This window comes from Hippocampus guttulatus, chromosome 6 (assembly GCF_054856545.1).
Source record: "Hippocampus guttulatus isolate MCC_2025c chromosome 6, RoL_Hgut_1.0, whole genome shotgun sequence".
In the NCBI taxonomy this organism is placed as follows: domain Eukaryota; kingdom Metazoa; phylum Chordata; class Actinopteri; order Syngnathiformes; family Syngnathidae; genus Hippocampus; species Hippocampus guttulatus.
The window spans coordinates 16,726,607-16,749,998 of NC_141266.1; the positions used below are offsets into that span (position 1 = coordinate 16,726,607).

Sequence of the window (23,392 nt, forward strand, 5' to 3'; positions counted from 1 at the left end):
AAAAATATTACTAAATAAAGTTCAAAGTCTCCAGGATTGGTGTGTTCAACACCAAGATAGCACCCACTTGGGATGGAATCGCTGATATTCATGGGCCTCCACAACATCCACTTTAGATGAAACCACTGATGGTAGATTGAACTTCTACTTCTACCCTGTTTGAGAATTCCGAGTAAAAAGTTTTAACAGGATTTGAACGATCCCAGTATAAAAATGACGAGTGTGTAGAACACTGCGTTCTGCCAGCAAGGGGCGACGGAGTTCTTTAAACGTCAGCGAGGCTTCCGTTGGATGTAGCCGCCTGTTGGTGCTGTTTTTTTTGGGATGGCATGTGGCTCTGAGGCTCAGGGCTGCCTCTCTCTCTGACCCTGACTTGTCGATGAAAAAGAGAGCTAAGAAGAGGGGGTGTGGATGCGCCACGGGAGACAAAAAAACGCTTTAATTTGGTACTGCTGATTCTGCTAAACATGGAGTGGCGCCGCCTTTACCGACTAATCGGAGAAAACGCCGATGTGGGCGTTTGTTGAGTTTGTCAAAGCCAAAGAGATTCTGGAGCTGCTTTGCTTTTTACAATTTTTATTTCTTTTGCCGTTGATATTCCCATCTGCAATGATGCGGGCTTTGGAAGGTGAAGGGAGTTGGACCACCGTGCTTGTATTCTTCGTTCTCGGATTGCTCGTTTCAGAAGGCTCCAGCAAAACGTCGGAGGAAGGTAAAGACTCAGGCCGAACATCTTGGTCCACTTTGACCCTTCTAAAGAAAGCGAGTGGCTCGTAGTTTCGGAGGCTAATGGTACCGCTAGCCTGGCGGGATGCTGATAGGACCCAAACTTAGCTAGCTTATGTTAGCAAGGCTAGCTGGAGGCTGAGAAAACTTGTTCACAGTTTTTGCTTCATGTCCAGCTTTGTGATCAGCCTACAAGTCATCTCCCTTTGATGGAGCGAAACTTTTAACTAGGTCTATTTTGGTTTGTTTATCTATTTAATTTATTTGGGAGGCAATGACTGAGGTGTCCAATCTTATTGTGCAGATCTGAGGATGGTGACCTGCTGCTTATTTCTTGATCAAAAGAAAGTCATGTTGTCAAAGCTTCTCATTCACCAAAATGCACTTGCAAGTTAACTCCTGCTTAAAAGATGTGGCCAATCAAATGCAACAGTTTACCTTATTTACATTTAGTTTACCATGTGGTATTGCTTAAGACCCATTTTTGACATTGGAAACATGACAGACAGTAAGCGATTACAACCGTGACCATGTGAGTAGCTGCATTTTAGTAAAAAAAGGCACTTTATAATTCATTTTCTCTTGTATGAAAATATGTTGTGCTTCCTTTCTCATTCATAAACATTCCAAGCTCACTAACCACACTTCAAACCATGTGACATCACCCTTTTCTATTATTGTTCAGCGATGTTTGCAGGAATGTAAACGGGACGAAGGTTTACTCTTGAAAGTAGTGAGTGAAATTAGACTGATAATGAAAACATATCGATCTAATATCAGATGGAATGGTACGTGCTTTGATTTTATTTTTTGGATCTAAATGCGGCGTTCCGGTGATCCAGTGGTTAGCGCGTCGACCTCACAGTGCAGAGGTCGTGGGTTCGATCCCGGCTCCGGCATGTTCTCCCAGCCCCTGCGTGGGTTTTCTCCGGGTACTCTGGTTTCCTCCCGCATTCCCATAACATGCATGGCAGGCTGAATGAACACTTTTCTCCCGAGGTGTGAGTGTGAGCTCGGATGATTGTTCATCTCTGTGTGCCCTGCGATTGGCTGGTAACAGGTTCAAGGTGTCCCCCGCCTACTGCCCGAAGACATCCCGCGACCCTTGTGAGGATAAAGCCGATCGGAAAATGGATGGATGGATATAAATGTTAGAAGAGGGGTGGCATGCGCGCCTCACAGTGCAGAGGTAGATTAATGGAACACTCTAAATCACAGGTGTCAAACTCCAGTCCTGCATGCTTTCCATCTCTCCTTGTTGCAACACACTTGATTCAAATGAACAGGATCGATAGCAGGCTTCTGCAGACCTTGCTGATGAGGTGATCATTTGAATCAAGTGTGTTGCAAAAGAGCAAGATGGAAAAATGCGGGAAAATAGCCCTCGAGGACCTCAGTTTGACACCAATGCTCTAAATTGTCCTGAGGTGTGTGTGTGTGAGTGTGAATGGTTGTTCTTCTACGTGTGCCCTGCGATTGGCTGGCAGCAAATTCAGGTTGTACCCCGCCTACTGCCCGGAGACAGCTGGAATAGGCTCCAGCACCCTCGTGAGGATACGCGGATTAACAAAATGGGTAGATGGATGGATGTTAGAAGAGACTTGATCAATTGATACTATTCAAAGAACAATAGTCAGCAACAGTAGGTATGAGAAAATAAGACAATCCTTCCAAACATTTGCGTTTCATAAATTCAACCTCAAGCATGAGAATATGAATTTGGATAAAATACAAAATACATTAATGGACCCTGAGAAATAACCTTAATAAAGTCATTTAAAAACAATTTTACTCTTTGAAGTGCAAAATGGGCGGCCCGGTAGTCCAGTGGTTAGCACGTCGGCTTCACAGTGCAGAGGTGCCGGGTTCGATTCCAGCTCCGGCCTCCCTGTGTGGAGTTTGCATGTTCTCCCCGGGCCTGTGTGGGTTTTCCCCGGGTGCTCCGGTTTCCTCCCACATTCCAAAAACATGCGTGGCAGGCTGTTTGAACACTCTAAATTGTCCGTCCCTAGGTGTGAGTGTGAGCGCGGATGGTTGTTCGTCTCTGTGTGCCCTGCGATTGGCTGGCAACCGATTCAGGGTGTCCCCCGCCTACTGCCCGGAGACAGCTGGGATAGGCTCCAGCCCCCCCCCCCCCCCCCCCCCCCCGCGACCCTCGTGAGGATCAAGCGGTACGGAAGATGAATGAATGAATGAGTGCAAAATGACAATTTAAGCTGACTTCGGTACATTCAGAATATTTATTTTTTTTGCTGGATAGAAGAGCAGAAGCAGAGTCTGGAATAGTTACATTTTTGTATAGCAGTGATAATATCGGATTTAGACCGATATAATCAGATACACTTTTGGCTGATGTCCAACCAATATCGATATTGGATTGGAATACCCCAGTTGGGGTTCATACTGCAGCAATTTGGACACATCAGCAAATCATCAAGTGCGTCGGAAAGAAAGGTCTTTGTTCACATTTCATTTGCATTGTGTTCTATGAAATTTTATTTATCAAAAGTACTAGAGGTATTGGAACTCGAGATCTGCGAGTACTCAAAGGGTGAACACTCATAGCGGTATCAGTCTGGAAAAAAAAACGTATCGAACATCTCTGAGTTTTACCCTTCACTAAATATCTCAATCAGTGTACCGCTACCCATAACAGGTATGTCGTATCATCTGTAACACACTGACTTCTGCAAACAGTTGATGGGTTCTTGCTAGGACGTGAACAACCAATCAAATCATGTCACCAGTTGGATATCAGTCACCAGATGTTGGTGTAAACATAATTTAAGGTCATCTAAGTGACATGTCCAAAAGTCAAAACGTTTCACAAATTCTTCTGTTTAATATGGATAACAAAGTGGAATGTGATTGGGCTAGAGGAAGAAGGGCCACTCAATCACCTGGCCTGATGATGTAAGCACACCACGCTGTCCCCTGCTGAGTTAATGGGATCAACCATTGATTCCTGTCCTTTCTTTTAATCCTGATGAGGGGAAAATAGCCGGATCAACCTCTACTATTTGTCCTTTCTCTGTGCTCTAACTGATAGCGTGGTCACAAAAGATTAAAAAAAATGTGACTTGTGAAAAGTATTTTTGTTAATCATGCCTTGATTGATTATCCTGTACTCTCACGTCCAAGGTAATTGGGTGATTGAACAGGCAATCACACGCATTAAAATTCATTGAACACCTACAATGGATGACGAGCCACACCAATGTTAGCTCTGACGGGTGAGGATTGTGGTAGTAGAGGTACTGTATTTGATTACATTTGTTTAGAAAAAACCCCCAACTATATAGTTGAAATCATCACTTTGGTTGATAATTTGCATTATGGTGCCTTCCTCAAAACAGTCCAGCTAACATTTTAGCCAACTAAAATTTGATCTCTCTCTACTTCATAACATTTTGTTTTATAGTTTGGAAATGAAGCCTGTGTAGCCTAATAATTCATCTTTTTTTTTTACTGTATTTGAAGTTGATGTTAGAACTAGTGCTGGGTGTCATATCATTATTGTATCATGATTGAGAGCTGAACATTCTCAAGTATTAACATCAAAATTAGGGCGATATCGGTCATGTGACCTTCCATGTTAGCGACAGCCATGTGCTGTCAGTACACATATATTGCGTATTACAACATTATGTGACCATATTTATAATTTCACAATTGGCAGACAGTGGATAACTTGCCGGTACTTTCAGTGAAGCCACACTTTCCTCATGATTATCCCCCCACGTCCTTTTTCCAGAGCAACTTGCATGTTCTTTTTGTGGATTAAAAACAAAAAATCATACAATGCAACATATTGTATTGGGAGCTTCAAAACGTGATCCAGGCTTGCATAGTTCATATCGCTTGGAGTCCAACATATGACTTCGCCATGTAATGCACCAACGCAAACACAACCATCGTCATTGGCGAAGGGGAGATCACCCCCGCAGCCTCCAAGTCACAACACATCCATCCATTTTCTAAACTGCTTATCCTCACTAGATTTGTCCATGGGCAAATTGTTCAACAACAACACAAATGTTGATGCAGTTAACAAACAAGCAAATATATGTTGTAGCGTAACATTTTTTGTCACTAAAGCACAGTTGCAGTGCAATGTTAATATCATTATTTTTAATTTATTGATGTTGATGGTTGTCAGTAAGTTCTAAAAAAAAAAAAACACTTTCCACATCCTTTTGGATTCATATCTTTTGCTTTAAAAATGCTTAGTTTTCACTGAACCCATAGTACTGTTGTTATCATATCGTTATAGAGATACTTGGCAAAAATATGCACATATGAAATTTTGGCCATAGCGCACACTCCTAATTTGAACATTAGAACAGGGACAGAATATTCCTTTTGCTTCAGCTTGTATGATCATAGCAAGGTCAATGGGCGTGCAGGACAACTTCAGGCAGGGTAGGGTGGCTTGTTTGTGTTAGCTGTTTGGCTGGACACAGTCTGCTTTGTTGTACAAAAAAAAAGTTGGCTCGGCCGCTTTAAAGGCAGCAACTTCACCAATTGTAAACTTTGGAATCCGGGAGAGCCTTAAACTGGAAACAGATTAAAACGAACTATGTTGTCTTGGCAGTTCATTTGCATGACAGCTGCTTCACTGAGCCTGAAAGTGTGAAACTTTTGAAAACAGTTACCAAAGTCTGCATTCACATATCACAGACACCAACTTATGGTGTTTTCAGTTGTTTTTGTAAGTACTGTTTTTTCCCGCACTATAAGGCGCACGCAAAAGCATTCAATATTGTATTGTATTCCCTTCAACGTAGCGCCATCTAGTGGATGCACAATGTAACCGCAGCCACTATTGTAGCTTCTATTCTGTGCGCCCTATATATGAAAACTGTTTTAAAATAGGCCATTTACAGAAGGTGTACCTCATAGTGCGGAAAATGCGGTACGTTAATGGCAAGGGGTTCCTCGGTTTGGTAATGGTAAGTTCAGTTCCTTCAATAGTGTGATGTCACCCAAAATTATAAGAACTCACAGTATAAACCAGAGGTGGGCAAACTACGGCCCGCGGGCCGAATCCGGCCCCTTGGTCTTTTTAATCCGGCCCGCCGAAGGTTGGTCCGCAATTAAGGTTCGATGTGAATGATTGCATTCATTTCAATTGGACTTGTATTGACAGGCATTTCACCGCCAGGTGGCGCATTGATTTGAAGTTGCAGAACACGGGCGGCGGGGGGGGGGGGTCTTTTCGACCACCTAGGACCTCTGTATTGCTCTACTTCTACTGGTCTGATCACAACCCATCTGCAGCAATGCACAGGCTAAAAGAGGGCATCAACAACACTGTTGTCATTTAAAAAAGTATATTAATACAGTACTTTCATGCTTTTGTTCTGTTGATGTTTGATATGGACTGTCAACAAATGTTTTTATTTTTATTGTACCATAGCTCGTGCTGACCTGGCCCTTCTGTCAAATTTTAAAAGTCAATGCGGCCCCCGAGCCAAAAAGTTTGCCCACCCCTGGTATAAACCAATGCGAGTTCTAACGTATTCTAGCGGAGTAGTTACACAAGTCATGATTCTATTTACTTGAATGAATACCACATCTAGGCCACACATATAAAACAGTAAGTATGCCAATAAATGCTCATGTCAAACTCTTTCTGCCACCCCATTTTCTCCCCATGTGTCCCTCATTTTCTTTTGTACTCTTATACAAACACACATTGCCATCTTGCAGCTCTTGGCGTTTGTTCCATGTGATAATTGGACAGTCTTTTTATGCCGTTTTTCTCCATATGGTGCTCAAATCCACAATGATATGGAGTGGGCAAGGTCTTCTGCTTTGTAGTTGGTCTTCGGGCTTCCTTTTCCCCCCTTGACAGAACACAGAGGCGATGCTTAGCTTGTTTAACAATGATGTCACCCCATTGCTGATTTATTGAATGAGAACTGGGAGGGGTGTGTTGCATTTGTGAGTTCTTGCCTGTCATTCCGGGCTCTCCCAGGGGAGTGTTTTTTAAAGTGAGTGCAGCTGGTACCCCTAACAACAGATCACTGGGAATGGAACAGGAAGTGAGGTCGTGACACTCACCAAGTGGAGATGCAGTTTGGAGTTTCCAGCGCTCTCTTTGTGCTCTTCCAAGCCTCTGCCATGCTTGCTTAAATGTAAGAGAGGGAAGAATGGAGGGAAAGGTCAAAAAGTGGGCACAGGGGACTTGATCTTCCCTCCGCACCTCTGGCAAAGTTGTCAGGTTTTTAGTTTGCCCAATCTCACAGTGTGGAGAAACTTGATCTCAACAAATACTGTATATGATTTTGAGCAGCTCTGTTTTTAGGCCCAGAGTGCACTCTGGTTGAACTCACACAAACATTGTCAGAGTGGTTAACTGTTCCACCGTGGGATCTTGGAGCGGGGGAGGGGCATTCATCCAGAGTTTGTGTGCACAGTGCTGAAGGTGAGCTCACAAGAAACGGACAAAATTCAGATGTGCTTTAGTATGGGGGAGGTATGCATGATTAGGGTCAGGGAGTGGAAAAACCTTTCACCCTAATTGAAAGGTTACCATGGGTCAATTAGCAACCAATGATCAAACAAGCGCTACCAAAGAAAATAGAGGTGTGTTCTGCTATACATATTTAATCTATCTGAAATAATGTTCACTATTTTAATGCAAATGTTTAATATTCTTGTGAATAAAAAATGCTATTAAAAAGAATATGCAAAATTTTAAGTGTGCTAACAATATCGGTAGCATTAAAAAAAACATCAACATTGTTTATCATGATAGTTTTCAGGAAAGTATATGCTCATAAAGGGGTCATTGAGAAAGGCCGAGCTGAGTGATCTACGGCCATCAGATATGGAGTGAAACTCTGACACTGATCACTGCAAGTACTTTTTAGTAAGTTTTCTGTTAAAAAAAAGAAAAAAATATATACTGTATATATTTTAACGATAGATTACATTTTAATCATTCTTAAAGAATGTAAGAATTCTGTTTTAATAACAAACTGTGTGGGAGAAGTAAAGCTTTGGTATTAAAAAAAAAGCTTTTCTTAAATTGTCTCGGCATAACAAATGGAGGGATATAATGTATTTGCCACAATAAACAGGTTCACTGTATTGTCTTTAGGCCTCGATTCCATATGTTAAGGTCCCTCGAGAGCGATGACAGTCTGAGACATGTGTTGCCAAGATTTTATTTCATACATTAACAGTTTTTTTCTGAGAGATGTTTTTGTTTTTGTGTGCAGTGGTTCATGTTTGATGAAGGGAAACGGTCCATTGTTTTTGAGAGGAAGTTGCTTTGGTCGGAATCCAGGAAATTGTCACCAGGTTGAGTTGTGGAATGCATTCTCTGCAGACTGGAGCCAAAGGGCAGGACAACCAACCAAACTTCTGTCTAAGTCATTGCTTTCATGCTATTAACATGTAGTACAGCATTTGTATATAAATTGCGCCTTGTGATGACTCCAGTAACAAAAAGACATGCAATCTGATTAGTCGTCTTGCGTTCGCAGAAGTGACTCTGAAGGTCCGCCTCAGCGATGCCAGCACTCACCAGCCTCTGGAAGGAGCATCCATACAGCTCTTTGCCAACCACACTTTGGTAACCACGGAAACCTCACTGGCAGACGGCAACGTTTACCTGCGCTTCCCATACCGCCTGGGCACCCCGCTGGTCATCACCGCAACCAAACACGGATACGTTCCAAACTCTGTGCCGTGGACACCCTCCCGCCTCCCTGGTACGTGTCAAATAGAGCAGACCGGTTTCTTGCTCACCACCTCATGTGCTGCCAGTTGAATGTGTGGGTTCATACCAGGTGTGTAAGCTAACGAGTGGCCCACTTCATGACAAATTTATTCTACTCCCTGCCAAAAAGCTAGTGAGGGGAGTTGCTTAAGTCTCCCTTTCACAGACGCACGCTCATCTCCCAAAGGGGTCGCCGTGCGATAGCATGCGCGAGTTGAAGTGCTTTGTGGTAGGGAATAGGGGTGTGTGGTGGTAGCGGTGATGGTGCTGGGGGGTGTTATAAACCAACGGGAACGCCAGCCAATTGGTTTATCACGCTTACCAGTTAGGAACAATGGAGGAGTGAAAGGAAGGAAGGCAGAGGAACACAAGAAGTGCAGTTTGCTGAGTCAGGCTTGTGTCCTGTGCTGCTGCTGACAGGAAGCAGGCTTAATTAAAAATGTATAAAGTTGCTTTAATGACTTGTTATGTCTGATAGTAATCAGTGAGTTATAGTCAGGTAGAAGCAGTTAATGCATTCTGTCCACTTGTTGTCCATCTTCCAGTGTTTTCCTCCATTAGCCTGAATCTTCTACCAGAGAGAGCTGCTACTCTGACAGTCTATGAAGATGTGGTGGAGATCGTGTCGGAATTTCAAGGTAAATCAAGCGCCATTTTGGTTTTCCAACCAACCCGATGTCTTGTTGAGTGTAAGTAAAGTAGTTTCTGGGAGTTTGCATGTATAAATGTTGCTACCTTTCATACTGTCCTGACTGAGTTTTTCAAATACCAGCTGTCATTCAGTCGTTTTATTTACCGTATTTTCACGACCATACGGCATACCGTATTAAAAGGCGTAGTGTCATTTACTGGTGCCATTTCTGTCTTTAACACATACACAAGACTCTTTGTATTATTGGACGCAGGCATGGTATGATGTACGCTATCTTAAAAAATACGGTAACATGCATGCACACTAGCATAACTTGTAGCTTGGTAGTTAAACTGTGCTTCGTAAGCGTGTCTCTTCGTAGATGCCAATGTTGGAATGTTGTTTTGCACAATGCACGTACCAGATACTATATACATCTACTGTGGGCGAGCCTTAAGCGTCCTCTTTCACGCCCGCCCTTCCCAGTTTAACGTCTGTACGCTGTCCTAAATTAAGTCCGCCTTTCCTCTATATAAGCAGCGTGTCTGCTCAACATCAGTCAGTCAAGCGGGCCCCTCATCGAAGTCAAACAACAGCATTCACAGATTTTGGAACTCTTACACAAGGCGATCCGTGTTATTAGGCACGCTGTCCATTTTGGAGAAAATTTAAGACTTTCAATGAGCCGTTGGTTGTGAAATACGTTTTTTTTTTCTTTAGGTTGTGGGCAAAAATGAAATATAGAAGTGTTGCCTGTTCAAAGTGAGCTCAACCTAAGTAACTTCACAACAATATTTCAAAAAAGAAGCTGTTTAATGCCGCTCCAATTGACGTTTTAGTGTCAAACTAAACTTAACGAAGAGAACTACACATTATATCGCACAGTTTTACCTTTGACAAAGCCCGCTTTGCGCAATGCTAGCAAACAATGCAAAACACCAAAGACGGGATAACAAACAGCATCTGTGCTGTTTGTTATCTGTGCTGTCTTATAAATCGTTAAACAGAAGATATTTCAGCAAGAATGTCCATATCAACACAGGCAGATGGAATCAGAATCAGAATCAGAATCAGAATCATCTTTATTGGCCAAGTATGTAGAACACACAAGGAATTTGTCTCCGGTATAACACGCTGCATTAGTATCATCGTAAACAACAAATCATTGAACCATTTTAGAGTAACCAGTAGCAGTATTTGTAGTACAAGAAGAGTGACTACGTCAGTGACTGTTTAAGGAGTTAATGGCTAGAGGGAAGAAGCTGTTTAAGTGTCTACTGGATTTGGTGCGCATGGATCTGTAGCGTCTGCCTGAGGGGAGTAGCTGGAAAAGGTGGTGGGCAGGGTGCGGGGGATCCAGGAGGATTTTCCGTGCCCTTGTCTTGATTCTTGCAGTGTGCAAGTCCTCAAGAGTGGGTAGGGCGGTGCCAACGATTTTTTCCGCCGTCCTAACTGTCCGTTGAAGTCGGATTTTGTCCTTTTTTGTGGCGGCCCCAAACCAAACCGTGATGGAAGAACACAGGATTGATTCGATGACTGCCGTGTAGAACTGTCGTAGCACCTCCTGTGGCAGGCCATGCTTCCTCAGCAGCCTCAGGAAGTACATCCTCTGCCGCGCCCTTTTCAGGATGGAGATGGTGTTGACTTCCCACTTCATGTCCTGGGAGACTGTGATTCCCAGGAACTTGAAGGTCTCGACGGTTGACACGGGGCAGTTGGATAGTGTGAGGGGCAACTGTGGAGAAGAATGTTTCCTGAAGTCCACGATCATCTCTACAGTCTTGAGCGTGTTCAGCCCGAGGTTGTGTCGGCTGCACCAGAGCTCCAGCTGCTCCACTTGTTGGCGGTACGCAGACTCGTCGCCGTCTTTGATGAGACCGATGACCGTGGTGTCGTCAGCGAACTTTATGAGTTTGACAGCTGGATCTGTTGAGGTGCAATCGTTTGTGTAGAGAGAGAAGAGCAGTGGAGAGAGGACACATCCCTGTGGGGCTCCAGTGCTGGTGGTGCGTATTGATGATGTTGTTGCTCCCAGTCTCACCTGTTGTGTCCGTCCCGTCAGGAAGCTGAGGATCCACTGGCAGATCGTAGGGGACACACCGAGGTGGAGAAGTTTGGGGGTGAGGAGTTCCGGGATGATGGTGTTGAACGCAGAGCTGAAATCCACAAACAGAATCCTTGCATAGGTCCCTGTGCTGTCGAGGTGCTCGAGGATGTAGTGCAGACCTATGTTGACCGCGTCTTCCACAGACCTGTTTGCCCGGTAGGCAAACTGGAGAGGGTCCAGCAGGGGTCCGGTGACGTTCTTTAGGTGGTTCAGCACAAGGCGTTCAAAGGACTTCATGACCACAGACGTCAGGGCGACAGGCCTATAGTCGTTCAGTTCCGATGTTGCCGATTTCTTGGGAACTGGGATGATGGTAGACTGTTTGAAGCAGGATGGGACCTCACACAGCTCCAGGGATCTGTTGAAGATTTGTGTGAAGACCGGAGCCAGCTGGTCAGCGCAGACTTTCAGGCAGGAGGGGGACACTTTGTCGGGCCCCGCAGCTTTCTTGATCTTCTGCTGCTTGAAGAGCCGTCTCACGTCCTGTTCGTGGATCTGTAGTGGAGAAAAAGAGGGTGGGGGGGTAGATAGAGTAGTTTCTGGCAGAGGTGGGTGTGTGTGGGAAATGGGGGTGTCCTTTTCAAATCGGCAGAAAAACATGTTTAGTTCATTAGCAAGACCCTTATTGTTCACTGTTTGGGGGGATGGCATTCTATAGTTAGTGATTGCTTTCAGGCCATTCCATACAGATGCAGAGTCGTTAGCAGAGAACTGGTTTTTCAGCCTCTCTGCATAGCTTCTCTTAGCGATGTTAATTTCCTTTGTCAATTGGTTTCGGGCGTGTTTGTACAGTGCCCGATCTCCACTTCTAAATGCGGCCTCTTTCTCTTTCCTGAGTTGCCTGAGTTTGGGAGTAAACCATGGTTTGTTATTGTTGAAGGAGCGGAAGGACTTCATTGGTACACACATGTCCTCACAGAAACTGATGTATGATGTTACATCCATCCATCCATTTTCCGAACCGCTTAATCCTCACTAGGGTCGCGGGGGGTGCTGGAGCCTATCCCAGCCGTCTTCGGGCAGTAGGCGGGGGACACCCTGAATCGGTTGCCAGCCAATCGCAGGGCACACATAGACAAACAACCATCCACGCACACAGTGTCTGTGTATTCATCCAGTGTGCCCGTTGAAGTTTCAAAGACGCCCCAATCAGTGCAGTCTAAGCATTCTTGTAGAGCTAGCTTTGCTTCATCTGTCCATTTTTTCACAGTCTTAACAACCGGTTTAGCACATTTGAGTTTCTGTCTGTATGTAGGTATTAAGTGGATTAAATTGTGGTCAGAAAGACCCAATGCTGCACGGGCGACCGATCGGTATGAATTTTTGATTGTTGTATAGCAGTGGTCTAGAATGTTGCCTTCTCTGGTGAAACAGTCGATGTGCTGCTTATATCTGGGAAGTTCACGGTTAAGATGTGCTCTATTAAAATCGCCCAAAATTATCAGGGGTGACTCTGGGTATTTTAGTTCGAGGTTGTTTACTTGTTCGGCTAGCGTTTGTATCGCCGTGTTAGCGTTAGCTTGTGGCGCAATGTAAACACCGATTAGTAAAAAGGAGGTGAACTCACGTGGCGAGTAGAATGGCTTGCAGTTTAAAGACAGCGACTCCAGGTCCGGGCTGCAGTGTGCGTCGAGCTTCGTGACATCAGTGCACCATTCTTCGTTGATATAGAAGCAAATCCCGCCACCTTTCGATTTCCCTGATAGCTCCGTGTCGCGGTCGGCTCGGAGAAGGCGGAAGCCGGGTAGATGTAGCGCGGAATCCGGGTGGCGGTCACTGAGCCAGGTTTCAGTGAAGCAGAGCGCAGCAGAACGTGCAAAGTTTTTGTTGGTCTTTGTGAGGAGAAGAAGTTCATCCATCTTGTTTGGCAGAGATCGTAGATTAGCAAGATGGATCGATGGGAGCGGGGTTCGAAATCCGCGCTGCCGGAGCTTGACGAGCACGCCGGCTCTCTTCCCCCTCCTCCGGCGGCGTTTCCATGCTCCGTACAGCGCAGCCGCTCCGCTCGCGATTAGCTCCGAAAAACCTTGTGGGTTTTCGCGTGCTGGTGAAAAAAGACCGAGCGTAGACTCCCCAATGCGCAGCAACTTTTCCCTCGTGTAAGTAAGCCGCTCAGGGTCGCCAAAAACTAACGAAAATGACAAAAACAGGGATAATACTAGGGAGCGTGTGACCGAGGCTGCCATACCTGTCGGCGCCCAGCTTTCCTACGCTTTATGGATCATATAATACAACTCTGAGCCATATATTCTTTATCTTCTGCGAAAAATAACTAACATTAATGCAGCTTACTGAGTCGCTTGCACGTGAAACTATTATTTGTTTTTGTCCACATGAGTGTATTACATTGACCGTAACATTGCCTATGTATTACCGGGACTCTTGTCAAGACGGGTCTCAAGTGTTCAGTATTTCATTTTTAAGTCCCGCCCCGGTCTGCAAACAAATAATGTCATTACCATTTGAATATGTGTGCAATTGTATTAGAAGGGGATTTTTCAATCAGACAAGATCAAATTATTTGTCTTTTGTTTGCTGACTCTTTTGTATTTTTGGACTGACAAGGGAGTCATTTAAAGCATGGACTTCACAGATGCACAATAAGTGTACAGACACCATTAACATGTAAACTGTTGCCCGCAGGGTAGTTTATGTCCTGTCTGAGACGCTTCTAAATGTTTGTCTCGACAAGGCGAGCCCTGGGGAGAGTTAAACCTTGGCGTGTGGCACAAGAGGGAAAAAAAGAATGAAATGGAGGGAGGGTGGGGGGGGAAAGAGGGGGAAGATGATCCAATCTGTGCTGCAAAGTGGGGATATGGGTGGAGCAGGTTGAGAAAACGGGGGGATGGGTAAAAGTGTCCAACAGAAGGAGGAACACGAGGGGGTGGGGGGAGCAGGAGTTGAAGAAGGGAATGCAAAATCAAAAGAAACAAGGTTGTTTCTTTATAGACAGACCAGGTCACAGAATGCAACCTCAACCTATATTTGATTTCAAATGTGCAGTCCAGAATCATCACCTAAAAAAAAAAAATACCAGCACTCTTTCACAGCTGGATGCATGTGCTCACAGCTCAGGAATGTTCTGTCGGACCACAGTGATATCACTTTGCCAAGCCAGACAGCAGTTTACTATTTCTGCTATGTATAAAATCTTATTGATATTCATTTAACAGATGCAAGACATGGCAACAGAAGAAATAATTGCTTTATTGTTGGAGTGATCAATGTCCTGATGTAAAGTAAAAAAAAACAATACGAACAATTGATGTTTAAAAAAAAAACCAACTCAATGGGGCGCAAATGATAACGCAGAATGGGCAATGAAAACACAAAATCCCGTGTTCAGTGTATATTTAAGAGCTAATAAAATGTTATCTTGGGAAAAAGATAGACCGGCCTCTTCTAATGTGTTTTTGTCCCCCCCAAACAAGTGTATGACATCAGTATTCGTGTCCCCCTGCAAGGATTTAGGCGCCAGCCCAGTGTTCATTTCCAGCGTCGAACCTTGACTCTTCCTGTCAACACTTCCTATGCCAATTTGACCGCACTACTCACGGTGGCCGACTCCCCCTCGGAGATCCAGCACTTTCCCTACCTGCGGGTCCCTGCCGACAACGGCACTGGTAAGTGCAACAGACCGAGAGGGTCAAAAAGAGGATTATGACAAAATGGAGTGCTGCTGAGTGGGAGTAAGAGTGGGAGTTGAGTTGGGAAGTAGAGAGGAGAGGCGAGATAGTAGCATCTAGTCTATAAGACCCTCTGAAACACAATATCCCCTGTGTGCTTGCTTCAATTCATCATCAGCCTCATGCCTGCAGAAACCGCGTATCGTTTCCATTTTCAATTGCGAATGTAAAAAAAAGTACGGTAACTTATTTTGTTCTTCGTACGTCTTTTCCAGAATTAAATTGTAAGCTGAGATCAGAAATACAAATTCGTCAAATTTGACTCAACCGGACTAGGTTTGATATTCATGTTTAATTGGACATGTTTATGCGACGCTGACATTTGGTAATAAAACATACATTAGGTGGTAAGCCAGCACAATCCGTCAAGCCAGACATGTACACAAAGTTCCATGTGAATAGTTGCACAATGTTTGAAAGAAAAAAAGATTGTTGATTTTTTTTTTTTTTTTAAATTCATGTGATTTGCTCCAAGTCTACTCGTCCACGTTGTGTTTCATATGGGTGAGAATGAGTTGGAAACAGTTTCGAAAGCATATCTTGCATGTATCTAAGTCAATTTGTAGTCATCCTGGTCATTGTTATCTGCAAAGGTTGAAAAGTGTGCGTGTGCTTCTTTCTCCTTCTGCTTAAATAGCCTTCAAAAGACACCCCACTCCCTACAAGCAGACATACTTACGCTTTGTGACACTTCAACCTCACGTTTTGTTTTTTTTCCCCACTCTTCGCCTTCTTTCCTGCCCTTCCCTTGTTTTCTTTCCTGTCTGTCTTACCCTTCTGACATCTCTCCTTTATCCACGTTGCTTTATGTTACGAAACCCCCACCTCACCCTATCCCGCCTCACCGGAGCAGAGAAGCGGCTGGAGCTGACTCCTGTGGCGGCCGTCTCCGTCCACCTATTGGCCAGCGACGGGCTGGAGCTGCAGGTGAATGAGCCAATCACAGTCTCCGTTCCCCTGCCTGCAGACAGTGGCCTGAAGGAAAATGATCACGTCTCCGCTTGGAGATTTGACCCACGTTCGGGTATGTCCTGACAGAAACACACACGCACCCATGGAAGCTTTCTGCTGTTCCAAGCACGAGGTCGGATGTCTCGTATGGATTTTTCAGAAATAAATATCCGCATCCTCCCTGAAAGCATTGCAGTGTAGACATGTTTATTTTAATTACTGTCAAGGCTGATTTAGTCAGTCAACTGGAAAAGCAGGAAAATGCAAATCACATGCTTGTACTCTGCGACCAAATCACAGACTGTGGCGGTGAGGTGGAGCAATGAATTAGTGTACGTATTCACAAAGTCATAAAGAAATAACGACAGCAAACCCTCTGACATATGATGCCATTTAAATACAGCTCACATCCTCGACTTGGCATATTTGCATTGCATTTTTGCGGATTGCTGTGATGCATTAATCATTGCCTTTGAAGTGCTTAAGCGTAATTGCTCCATCACTGCGGTATAACTCCTTTGAACGTTATGGGGGGTGTGGGGCGGGGGTGGGGGGGGGCAAAATAATGGTGCTCCTGTTTCAAACCAGTGACAAGTCAATAAACTTTGAAGAAAATTGTAGTTGGAAAATGCGATTGATTGTGATTAATTATGAAACATTTTGCGATTAATTGGCTTTTAAAAAATTCCCACTTCAACTTCTTTTTAACCTATACCTATACCTATAGCCTATACTGTATCTTGTTTGCCATATAATTTATGTTCTCTGCTTCACACTTGCAGACTTTATTTGGAATGTTGCTGCTTCAGGACATACGTTTGTTTCATAGTGTCACAGAATAACAAAAATGATTCCCATTTTAACCAATGAATGTTGAAAATGATCAATTGTGGGTGTGCCTCTTCACATTAGGCTGATGTTGCTTTGCATGTTTCGCTCCTCTTACTAATGTCTGTCAGCTTGGTGTCACTTAAGCCGTATCATACTGAGCAGCCATATCTCAAATCTGACTGCACAAGGCAAGTTTATGCAAACCCAGCCCAAGCCCCCTCAGCCCCACACATTAGTTTTCAGCAGTCCCTGCAGTGTGACACACCAGCACATGCTGGTCAGAGAGTCAATGATGACATCACATTTTGAGTCAGACATGTCTGCAATGCTCAGCCTAAGCTTGAAAACTCATCAGCTCCCACAACTCGTGTTGCAGAACATTATAATCTACAAAGGACGCTGCTTACACACTATGCATCGGTGTTTGCATAGTGCACCTCAGCAAATAGGGCTGGCTGGGGCATTTATTTACTCAACTGCAGATGGAGAGGGGGAGTTATCTGATGGGGTAGGCCTTTATTTGTACAATTTATGTCAAGTGAAACGTCATTGAAAACCAAAAAAAAGGGCAGTTGTAGTGAAATTCAGCAAAAAAAAAACAAACAAACCAAAAAACACTAACTCAAGCAGACTGGGTGGAACAAAAATGTCACCTGGCTACCCAGAGCATAAACATGGATGCAGACAATCACCTAAAATAGTCCAGATAAAAGGTGTCTGTTTGATAATGTGTAGGCAATACATTGCGAACTTTAATTCAACTGTGTGCTGCTGTTTTGGTCAGCAACTTGGCTCAAATGCACTCAGCGGGCATTAATAGATAAGTAAACAATATAATGTCCATGTGTGAACAATAGTGTCTGGTAACAGAGAAAATTCCCGTTACTGGCTGACTTTTCCCCAAATAGGAAATGAGAAGCATCTGCATCTCAAATTCTTGCTCTGGGGTTAAAGCATAAAAAACATACTAATAAAGGCTCGTTGGGTCACTCGCATGTCAAGGCACCTCCGTGTGATACTGTTTCAACCATTTCATAGGGAAATTATAGATGTTAGTCTTTATTCTTTCACCCTGAGGATCTCATGGCTTTTTCGTTTCAAAGATCCAACGCTTCAAAAGGCACTTTGTTAAAATGGCAAAGAACACATGCACGTTTGTAGCCTACGCACATGCTTGCAGTATTTCCACAACAGAAGCCATCCCAAGACCCCTCCGTGGGCTACATCCCTCGTTCCCTAGCAACCGCGCCAAATAAATAACAAAACAAGAGTCACTTGACACCTGATTGAGTTTTGCCGAGCAACTATGCGCCTGTTTGTGGTAATGCATCGGTTGAAATGAGGACATAAAGGAAACACGGTTTAGACGGTTGGAGGAATACATGAGCACGGTAAAAGGTTCCCAACACACACACACACACACACGCACACACACGCGCACACACTTAATCACTTGAAAACCTGTTTGTCTAGTGCTGCAGCCCAGCCTCTGTTTATTAATAGATCAGGCAAGCATGCACTTAGCTGACCATGTGTTGAAAAGAAACATGGCACCAAGAATCTTTGATATTAACCAAGTGAGGCAGGCAAGGGAAGCCTCCTCCGTGGAAACGATTCAGACAGAACCAGGGTGAGTGCGGGCAGGGCTGGTCACATGACTCAGTGATTGGTGCGTGTGTGTGTGTGTGTGTGTTTTGCTGAAGGTGCTGAGTCACATAGTATCTCCCTTTTCTTCTCGCCATTATCTCTACTTCCATTTGTCCCCTGTTGGTCGTGCCCCCCGCCCCCATTTGCTATGTTTTGGAAATTTCTCTATCCTCTCTCCTGAGAGATCAATGAGTGCTTGAGTTTCCTAATATCCCAACAAACACAGATTGTAGCTAATTGTTCCTCTTTTTTCCATCAGGTGCAAATGACTTGTTATATTTAAAGATCAGGGCTACACTGTGAAAAATAAATGACATTGGAGGGGCTGTAACTATTTTAGAAAATGCAAATGCTTTTTGCAGAAAAAAGTAACTTTTTTCTCGTATTGTGCATCATGCACACACACATATATATATGTGTGTGTGTGTGTGTGTGTGTGTGTGTGTGTGTGTGTGTGTGTGTGTATGGGAAGCCATCATCCTTTGCCAGCTGAAGCGTTGCAGGCTTTTTGACTCCCTGACTTGTAGTAGGATACTGCCTCCCTGTGGGCATGTAGTGCCACGGTAACGTCCTCAACAAGGTTTCAATTAGCATTTCTTGCACATACTCTCCCATTTGAGTATTGGTCCTTGAAATGTGTCAATGGATCCATGTGTAATGGTCCTAAAGGTATTTCCAGTGCATGGGAACTGATGATAAAATACTCTCCAAGATGTAATCATGTGCGTTTGTGCAGGTTCCTGGATTAAGAGCAGTTGGGGCCACGTTCAGAGGGAGAACAACCAGCTTATCCTGACCTACATCGCTCCTCAGCTGGGATACTGGGTGGCCGCCACGTTGCCACCTAAGTCAGGTAAGAGTCACTGTGGTTTGACACATTCTATACCTCAGATCGTATAATTCAAAAATTTCCTCCCAACATTTATTTAGAAACCGGTTTTATCCTTAGCCATGTTGTTTTGGAATTTTCTGTTTACTTCATGGTTGCCTCCTGTCCTTCCAATAGGTCTACTGGTTGTGAAAGACATCAGTATGTACCACACTATGTTTCTATTGGCCATTCTTGGAGGCATGGCACTCATTCTGCTGTGTTTGCTCTGCGTCCTCCTGTACTACTGCAGGTTTGTCTTCTTACCCTCTGCTATATTTCATGATTGTCAAGACATCAAGAGATCTGTCCCTGTGATAGACACTTTGCCCTGTTTTATTACCGGGTGCCCCACCGTGAGCCGTCACCTTCCCATAGTGGAGGGGATTGTGTATCCCAATGATCCTAGAAGCTAAGTTTTCTGAGGCTTTATACCACTGTCAGGGTCACCAATGGCAAACAGGTCCTCAGTGAAGGACCAGACAAAGCAAGGCTGAAAAGAACCCTTATGATGAGTACAATATATGGACCTCGAATATAAGGCCTGGGAAGTTCTGCCTCACAACTGCGAGTCTCATATTGATTTTTATTTTGTTTGTTTATTCGGCCACGTTTTACAATGATTAGCCACTTTGAAAACATGGCATGCATTTGTGACTGCTTGGCTGTGTTGTTTCTTAAAACACTGTCAACGTCACTAACATGAATAAATTGAGTGAGCAAATAATAATCATGTATCATGAACCAGTTCCTGTGTCTGTGTTGAGCAGACGCCGTTGTTTGAAACCTCAGAGCTCTCACCGTAAGCTCACACTGTCCTCCGGTTTGGACGGCAACAAGAGGGATCAAGCGACCTCCATGTCCCACCTCAACCTCATCAGCAACGAGGTTGGTATTTGGACTCCTCTGCTAGTTTGTCCACACTCTATCTTTAGCAGTGAATTCAGTTTGGGATTTTAAATGTAGTCTAATTCATCTCCAATTTGCATGTTGACTATTTTTCTCCTCAGGTGCAGTTGGAGCTCGTTTCCACAGCGACAGAGGCCGACATGACCACGCCGATGCTGAAGCCGTCCTCCTACGAGCGCGGTGACGATCCCCACACGCACAACCTGATCCAGCACAGCAAGCACAGCCGTTCTTCGCTGGGCAACAGCCATCACGGCTCGTCCCTCGGCAATCTGACACCTCGCAGTAGAGACTACCGTCAGTCGGCTGAGACTATGCAGTTCAAGTCAGCCATGTCGTGCGGAACCGACCGAGGCTACCGTCAGTCGTATGTCTCCGTCTGCTCGTCCGGCAACCACATATCCGACGGACTATCACTAGCCAAGCACGACCAATTGTCAGAACATCAACTGAGCGGTGTTGTTATCTCCCCTTCTTCCCCCCCTCACTCCCCCTCCAGAGGGGAGGGAAGTGAGAGCAGAGCCCCTGAATACCCTCTCTCCCGCTCCGTTGACCACCTGGAGCGGCCCCCCTCGCTCGCCCGGCCGGGCCAGCTGCTGTGCTGCGCCTCCGTGGACCTGCTAAGTGGTAGCGAAACCTACCCGAGAGTCCGGCCCACACTGGTCATCCCCGCTCACTACATGCGCCTGCCTGGGGAGCACCCCCTGTCGGGTCAGGCCCTCCTGCTGCAGACGGACGAGCAGAGTGACCTGGAGACCATCCAGGCTGAGCTCAATGCCTCACAGTCCTCAGGACAAACCCCCAAAGACTGCGTGCCACGCCCTGCCAAGCAAGATGAAGAAGAGAAGCTGGTGTCCATTCCAGGAGCGCTCGGAGAAACGGGTCTGGTGGAGATAAATAGCGAAGACACCCTATTGGCGGAAAAGACGTTAATGGAGCTCAGAGGAGGCAAGCCTCTGCCACACCCAAGAGCCTGGTTCGTCTCACTGGACGGCCGCTCTAACGCTCACATCCGCCACTCCTACATTGACCTCCAGCGGGCTGGTTGCCACAGTAACGCCACAAGCGCAGGAGGCCCACAAGGCAGCGGGCGGAGGCATGGCAGCGGCAACGATGCCAGCTTAGACTCCGGCGTGGACCTGAATGAGCCCAGAGCGGGTCATAGGGTACGGGACGTGGAGCAGGAGGAGCAAGAAATGGAGAAGGAGGCGTCCAAGAGCACAACACCAACCACAGCCTTCACTCAGCTGGTGTACGTGGACGATCTGGAGGGGACGGGCAGCAAGGAGCCCTTCAAGTACAACTCCCGGGACAGCAATTTGGGGTCCATCCAGTCTGTCAAGGGAGAAGCGGAGAGCGTACAAATCCACACGGAACCACCATCAGTTTCTTCCCCCTCACCCGCTTCTCCTCCCATGACGCAGCCCGACTACGGCGTGACTCTCAGGAACGACTGCACGCTGCTGTCTGCCTCCCCAGAGGATGACGCACCACCTGAGGATGGAGAGGAGAAGAAGAGTCCCTGGCAGAGGAGGGAAGAGCGACCCCTGCTGGCCTTCAATATGAAGTAAATTCTCTGGCGACTACATGAGAAGAACATCCCCGTTGAATCTTTACATAGCACTGACATAGATCCACGACTTAAAAAAAGTTTGGGATCTTGGGCTTTGAGGTGAGATTTCAGGATGTATCTGAACTGCATTATAGCCATTTTCCAACCATTGTCTGTGCACTTAATCCGAGACTCTCTACAAGTTTAAAGGCTGTAATGCATATTAGGATCATCTTGAAATTTCACCCAAAAATCCAATATCCTTAACTTTTTGGGCATGGTGTACTCCAGCACTGGGATCGAGCAAACAAAGGGACAACTCTGAACTTTTATAAACGTTTATATGACAATGACCACTGTCATCCTCCATAACACCCCTGTGTAAACGCACCACTAACAAGCAGGAAGTAGACATTGCCTGAAGGACTCCAGAGGTTCTTTTTTTTTTCTCGATGCAAAACAAGTATGTTGGGGGTTTCTCCCCCCGCCCCCTCTTCGAGCTGTAGTACAGCCAATAGATGGGTCATTCTCTCAAACAAAGGACTACAGGAACATTTTTCCTTAAGCCATATTGGCCTCGGACCACTGACCATAAAAGCACTCCATTCCCACTCCTCAGTATTTTTCTCCCCCAGTGCTTTTGGGTGCACAACAACTAGTCACTCCAACACAATTTATCCCTTGAGAGACGTTTGTTAAAAGACCAGTTTATCAGGTCACAAGGATGTTATGCTTTGACTACACAACAAACACAACTATTACTATTGTGTAATCAGACAATGTGACACACCACCCAGTTGGAGTGTTAAGGATGTAATACCACTACAAGTTAGGCCTCCAGCAATGATACTGTTTATACTATGAAGGGTTTTTGTACGAGTTGAATCACTGACTGGCATATGTTGCTCTAAAGGCTATGCATCACTTTTAGACGCCTGCTTGAGATGCCTTTTTTTGTTTGTTTGTTTTAACACTATTATTTTGATTGCCAACGTGAAGTATTTTAACCCGATGAGGCTACTTCCTCTTCAAATATGTTAAGGGCTTTTCTTCTTCGCCTGCCTTATTCTTTGTTTTTAGTTATGTGTCTTTATTTTAACTGAAACCAAACCGTTTCCGTTTGCAGTATTTTTTTGCCTATAGTTCCCAATTTTCCAAGTGCCTTTTCCTTAAAATGCACATTTCCTGAAAGGATCACTACATTTATTTCTCACCTTCTTTTGCCTTTGTTCTGCCTTTTCTTCTCTACCTCAGCCGTCATTCTCGTTCCCGCTTGTGACCAAAAGTATGCAGTAAATGTCTTGTTACTACACTGCGCAGAGCTCACAATATTCTGCAAGCCCATCGAGAGGCACTGAGATGGTTTGCAGCACAGCAGGGAATGGATAAAGAAAAGCGAGTGTAGACCAAGGGAACAGGTTACTTTTGCGCATTTGGAGTGAGCATTTGTTTTAAAATGTATTTTTCTGAGTGAGGCATGTTTTTTTTATGACCTACTGTATTCATATGAGAGTGCTGGGAAATAATCAAATCCACTCGGGATTCATATAGTCATCACAGTCATATTAAATCTTTTTCTTTGTTTATTTCTTCTTGCACATTGAAATATTGCAAATTTGTTTTCTGGGCAACCTTCAGCATTTGAGCAAAGTTGCAGTACAATTCGTGTGTACATTGCTCGTTTGCAATATATATCTGAAATTATTCTGAATAAACAACCAGACGAACAATTTGTGTCTGGGTTTTTGTCAT

General features: G+C 44.8%; 1 protein-coding gene across 2 annotated transcripts; it reads left to right on the top strand.

Annotated features, from left to right (window-relative positions):
* Positions 1-281: 281 nt before the first annotated feature.
* fam171a1 (family with sequence similarity 171 member A1) lies at positions 282-23,370 on the top strand. Of its 2 annotated transcripts, XM_086113825.1 has the most exons (10): positions 282-712; positions 8,223-8,450; positions 9,004-9,096; positions 14,661-14,819; positions 15,736-15,906; positions 19,048-19,164; positions 19,318-19,432; positions 19,950-20,067; positions 20,190-20,455; positions 20,588-23,370. In XM_086113825.1, exons 1-10 carry the CDS (start codon positions 511-513, stop codon positions 21,657-21,659), a joined length of 2,541 nt encoding a protein of 846 aa, XP_085969951.1. In that variant the 5' UTR covers positions 282-510; the 3' UTR covers positions 21,660-23,370. The 2 variants fall into 2 exon arrangements, with proteins under 2 accessions (XP_085969951.1, XP_085969950.1); XM_086113824.1 differs by having other exon boundaries at positions 20,190-23,370.
* Positions 23,371-23,392: the final 22 nt, after the last annotated feature.

Coding starts and splice junctions, on each gene's coding strand:
- fam171a1 (XM_086113824.1), top strand. CDS start 511: ATGTGGGCGTTTGTTGAGTTTGTCAAAGCCAAAGAGATTCTGGAGCTG. Junction 713..8,222: donor CAGCAAAACGTCGGAGGAAG/GTAAAGACTCAG, acceptor TTGCGTTCGCAG/AAGTGACTCTGAAGGTCCGC. Junction 8,451..9,003: donor GACACCCTCCCGCCTCCCTG/GTACGTGTCAAA, acceptor TCCATCTTCCAG/TGTTTTCCTCCATTAGCCTG.